General features: G+C 33.7%; 1 protein-coding gene across 2 annotated transcripts; it reads left to right on the top strand.

Moving 5' to 3' along the window:
* The first annotated feature begins 340 nt into the window (after positions 1-340).
* LOC143066925 (uncharacterized) lies at positions 341-5,140 on the top strand. 2 transcript variants are annotated; one of them, XM_076239784.1, is made up of 4 exons: positions 450-469; positions 944-968; positions 1,844-2,028; positions 3,572-5,140. In XM_076239784.1, the coding sequence occupies exon 4, from the start codon at positions 3,629-3,631 to the stop codon at positions 4,970-4,972; it is 1,344 nt and encodes a 447-aa protein (XP_076095899.1). In that variant the 5' UTR covers positions 450-469; positions 944-968; positions 1,844-2,028; positions 3,572-3,628; the 3' UTR covers positions 4,973-5,140. The 2 variants fall into 2 exon arrangements, with proteins under 2 accessions (XP_076095898.1, XP_076095899.1); XM_076239783.1 differs by lacking the exon at positions 1,844-2,028 and having other exon boundaries at positions 341-469.
* The last annotated feature ends 812 nt before the right edge of the window (positions 5,141-5,952 follow it).

Raw genomic sequence — 5,952 nt, 5'->3', positions numbered from 1 at the left:
TTTAGATTTATGAGTTTGACTGTCCCTTTGGTATCTTTCGTCCCTCTTTTACACATGTTAAAAAATGTATCAGCAGGAAAGAAAATGTTCAGCAGTATACTGTAGGGGGATACAATTCAAGTTGTGGAGAACATTTCATAAAACAGTCTTCTAGATGAAGCTGAAACCATATATCGGGGTTATCTCTGTTGACATTGTAGATCGACTTATAAGGGGAAAAAGCAGAAATGATTAAAATCAAACCAAAAACGAAACGAAAACAAAAACAATCAATGTCAGATGTGAATTGTACCTGCTGTGCAAGTTAGATATGCAGCCCACACCAGATTACATTGACAGGATTTTATATGTAGTTTCCCTGTCTACGTGCTGGGAAGACTATCAAATGTTGTAATTATCAGCACAAATGTATTGACCCTGCACATCTTACAGGAAGTCCAAATTGGTACATTGGACAGATCTGTGAAAGGTAGGGAAGCAATTTAAGAAGTTAAACCAAAAATGGACTATTTGATTGTCCACTATAAAACAAAATTGCGGGAAAAATCGTCTAAGCTAAAAATATAAAACGCATGCGGACTTTTAAAAAAAAAATTTAAAAAAAATAAGAATAAAGCATGCTCACAAATGTCAGTTAAATTAATTAATCGCTTTTTTTATTCAATTTTAATAATATTTGTCGAGCGAAAGACAAATTATATTTCAATAGTTTGAATTATATATTGAGACTAAAGTAAGGGTTATGTACATAGCATCAATTCTACAAATATATATATATATATATATATTTAAAAAAAAACGAATCCGATCGACAGGCTTTTAGAAATATTATAAACAATGCTTTATTTATATCGACAATGAATTTATTATACATGGGTTCGACTACTGTTTGAAAAGAGTGTGTACAATAGACGCATTATGGTATATGTTCGTGTATTTTCAGAAACAGAATGAAAACTGTTATTTTGGTAAGAAACACATAGCTAGTGTAAGAAATATAAGTCTAGTCTAAACAAAGAGACATTAATCTAGACTCAGGTACATAAGTATAAATAGTAATATCGTTTCACTTAATTTATTAAAAAAAAAGAAATATGTGTTTTTAATTTCAGCATTTTAATTTTGTATGATAATATAAAAAAGAAGGTGTGGTATGATTGCCAATGAGACAACTATCCACAAAAGACCAAAATGACACAGACATTAACAACTATAGGTCACCATACGGCCTTCAACAATGAGAAAAGCTCATACCGCATAGTCAGCTATAAAAGGCCCCGATAATATAATGTAAAACAATTCAAACGAGAAAACTAACGGCCTCATTTATGTAAAAAAAATGAACGAAAAACAAATAAGTAACACATAAACAAACGACAACCACTGAATTACAGGCTCCTGACTTGGGACAGGCACATACATTAATACTGCGGACGGGTTAAACATGTTAGCGAGATCCCAACCCTCCCCTAACCTGGGACTCACATTAGATACCAGAATAGAGATTTTGTACACAAGACTCGTGTTATGTCTGCAAAGGACTCATTAGTGACGTTCGAATAAAACAAGTTAAAAACGCTAAATAAAGTAGGCAGTTGTAGACCATTGAGGACACAAAATTCCTAAGAGGTTTGCCAAATACAGGTAAGGTAAGACGTTGGAGTATGATATATTATCTGAAAAAAGTATCAAATACGGAACTCTAATGTAAATTCAAAAAGATGAAGTCTGTAAAAGTTACAAAATCAAACAATTAATTTTTCCAAACGACGTAACAAATATGAAGGAAATTGTGGGTTCAGCCTGGTTTTATTGCTACTCAAACTTCCTACATGTATTACAGTTATTAATAGTTCTGTAAACGAGGGACGAAAGATACCAGAGGGAGAGTCAAACTCATAAATTGACAACGCAATGGCTGAAACTGAAAAACACAAACCGGTAAATAATATTGCCACAATTGGATGAGCAATCTACACAGACATGATAGCTTGAAGTGACAATAATTGCAACCCAAAAGACAAAACGGTATAAACATATTCTACCGACTGCAACAAATCTAACTTAAACATTAAAACAAACATCCAAGTAAACAAACAAAAAAGACGCAAAACAAAAGTTTAATAGATGCTAGTACAAGGGTTAACAAATGAAAACAAAACTAAAAAAACTTTTGTATGTGAATCGTACATAAATAATCAACTGCACCAGGAACGGCAATGAAAAAAAGATAGCTTGATGCATAAATACCAAGTTATGTCAAAAGCCATACAGCAAATATATAATCATTTACAAAACTCATCGATTCATGAACATCATTCGTAAATATAAATCAACTTGCAAATATCATATATGTTCAGATATTTCACATCGAACCTTATATGGTAATATTATATACAAAACACAACATTGTCTACATCCACATCAAAAGCTAACCAAACCTTTAAACTGTTATATTCATATTGTTACGATAATTTTGTCAGATCATTAACGACGGCATATGTTGGTATTAATATTTATTCACTCATTAGGGTCTTTGCATCTAAATAAAACAGATTTATTCGTCTCACATAATTTATGAGTGGATGATACTAAATTCTAACGGAAGGGATCGTGCATCATTTTCACATTAGGAAGACGTAATCTTTCAATTAGTTTAATTGAGGTATGGAGCTGGCATGTCAGTAACTACTAGTAATCTAATGTATCGTTTTCATTTCGCTAAGTTTCTGTTGTTACCTATTCTGACATCTGACTCGCACTTCTTTTAAACTGAGTTTTACTGTGCGTATGGCAGTGTTTTTATACTCAATTGGCTACAGTATGGGGCAGGAGGGTTGAGAACTCACAAAACATATTTAACCCCGCCGCATGTTTGCACCTGTCCCAAGTCGGGATCCCCTGGTCTGTGGTAGTCAGGTATTTTTTAAAAATTCAATTTCATTTATATGTTATGGAGTTTGGAGTGACGTCCATTTTCAATGAACTAGTTCACATTTTGTTAAGGGGTAATCTCGCCTCCGGATACGGGATTTACTCGCTGTGTTGTAGACTGATTCGTTGCTTTTAGCTGTTTTCTACTCTTTGGTCGGGTTGTGGTTTCTTTGACACGATCCCAATTTCATTTCTCAATTTAAACAAGAACACAGTAAAACAAAGACAAATAAAGGATAATAAAGAGGAAAACTATCAAGTAAATAAAAAAGATACTCAACTCTAGTACATATTATCTATATGTTAAGATATTCATGTATTTTTGTGAAGTAGACACTGATAATTAATTTTTTATTGGTCTTGCTCATTCACTTTTGGTGAGACCCCGATAACGTTTTGTAAAATCTGAATAGCAGGTTTATGACCGTATGAGTATATAAACGTATCTGCCATACACAGTTGGTACATTGCTGCTTAATTGAGAAAATATGTTTGAAAAACACAATCTAATTTGCATCATAATTTTTTATCAGCATTTTAAGACATTTGCGTGCAGTATTTGTGCGCCTTCTTCAATTTCGAACTGTTTATCATAAGTATTGTAAAGCTTATATCAGTGTTTATGCTTTCATTTCAGGTTCTTTCACTTAGTCTGTTTCAGTTAGTATCGTCCATTACACGACGCCAAATATGCATGTTACCTAGTTCAATGCTAGAAAAATGTCAGTGTCAAGGTGACATCGTTAAATGTGATGATCTTGACTCCATAGTGCCACAAGTTCGAGGCAGTAATTTCCTACGATTAGAAGTTAGAAACAGTAACTTAACTATTACCTCATCTTCATTTCATCATTGGGCACTCACTGAAGTTCTTCTCGAAAATTGTCAGCTGACAGATTCCAGCTTTCATCCTGGCGATTTTCAGGGTTTGGAAGATAGTCTACGATTATTAAGTTTAAAAGATAATGAATTGACTACACTTCCAAGATTGCTATCAAAATTTACAAAAATAAAAACACTGGACGTTTCTGGAAATCCAATTCCTCACTATAATTTTAACGAAGATATTTTACGTGATATAGGAGATACTTTATTATCATTTACTTTTGGAACAAAAATCGGTGGAACTGAACTTTCTCAGTGGCCATTAACGTTGACACAGCTGGTCAAATTACAGGCGCTTATCCTTACTGCTGCCGACATTACAATCATGCCAACCACCTCATTCCATGGATTTGAAGGAACATTGCTTCGACTGACATTAGCAAATACCAAACTTCGATCGGTACCATTGGCTATATCAAGACTCCGATATCTACAATACTTACATTTTGACCACAACCAGAACGTAGGAGATTATGGATTTCGAATTCCTCTCATAAAAGGTGTTCAACCATTTCTTAATCAAATGTCACTCAAAGATGACAATATCACCACATTTCCAGAAGTTCTGCAAAGTTTTGATCGACTTGATCAACTTAACATGGACGAAAACAACTTAAAATTCGTAAGTGACAAATCGGCAAAATCTGTTACCCAAATTACCAGCCTTAGTCTTCAACACTCTGGAATAACTCGGATTCCGGGAGCAATCCAAGACATTCCGTATTTAAACATTTTAGATCTATCAAACAACAGTATACATGCAATTGAAACCAATGACCTAAAGGAGTCTGCTGAGCTTCTGAACCTCAAACTGAATAATAATCCTATTTTATACATTTCTGATAAAGCGTTCGTTAATCAAACGAAACTTCACCGACTTGAACTAAAAGGTATCGAGATAAAGCGGGTACCGTGCGCATTAGAGGCTATGATTCGAAGACATCAACCTGGATACATTATTGTTGATTTGTCAAACAATAAAATTGAATGCAATTGCGGACTCAAATGGCTATTTGATGTTAAAAATGACAGACTTACTCGAACACGATTCAGGATTGTAGGAAATTGTGACACTGTTGATAAAACAATTCAGGACTATTTGGATTCAGACCTAGCGACTTGTTCTAATGGCATAAACTGTACAGACTCTTAAGTATAGATTCGCTCTTCCATTTGTGTCTCTTGAAGAAAAATAAGCTGAAGTGACATCATCTGGATTTAATGTATACATATATATATATATATATATATATATATATATATATATATAATTATATAATTAACAAAATTAATTCTTATCAAATGGCAATACTAACTTGTATTTTGTTTTATTCTAAAAAGTAAAATCACAAAAATACTGAACTCTGAGGAAAATTCAAAACGCAACGTCCCTAATCAAAAGTCAAAATCAAAAGCTAAAACCTATCAAACGAATGGATAACAATTGTCATATTCCTGTCTTGGCACAGGCATTTTCTTACGTAGAAAATTGTGGATTGAACCTGTTTTATAGCTTGCTAAACATCTCACTGGTATGACAGTCGCATTCAATTCCATTATGTTGACAACGATGTGTGAACAAAACAAACAGACATAATAGATAAAAGTGTCAAAAATACAGCAGTTAACATTGTGTTATAATCTTAATCACAAAAAACACAAAAAAATGAGAATAGAAATGGGGAATGTGTCAAAGAGACAACAACCCGACCATAGAGAAAACAACAACAGAAGGTCACCAACAGGTCTTCAATGTAGCCAGAAATTCCCGCAACCGGAGGCGTCCTTCAGCTGGCCCCTAAACAAATATATACTAGTTCAGTGATAATGAACGCCATACAAATTTCCAAATTTTACACAAGAAACTAAAATTAAAATAATACAAGACTAACATAGACCAGAGGCTCCTGACTTGGGACAGGCGCAAACATGCGGCGGGGTTAAACATGTTTATGACATCTCAACCCTCCCCCTATACATCTAGCCAATGTAGAAAAGTAAACGCATAACAATACGCACATTTAAAATTAAGTTCAAAAGAAGTCCGAGTCTGATGTCAGAAGATGTAACCAAAGAAAATAAACAAAATGACAATAATACATAAATAACAACAGACTACTAGCAGTTAACTGC

Source organism: Mytilus galloprovincialis, chromosome 3, assembly GCF_965363235.1.
Source record: "Mytilus galloprovincialis chromosome 3, xbMytGall1.hap1.1, whole genome shotgun sequence".
Classification (NCBI taxonomy): Eukaryota; Metazoa; Mollusca; class Bivalvia; order Mytilida; family Mytilidae; genus Mytilus; species Mytilus galloprovincialis.
The sequence above is the reverse complement of the archived record's forward strand: the minus strand, read 5'-3'. Positions and strand labels throughout refer to the sequence as shown.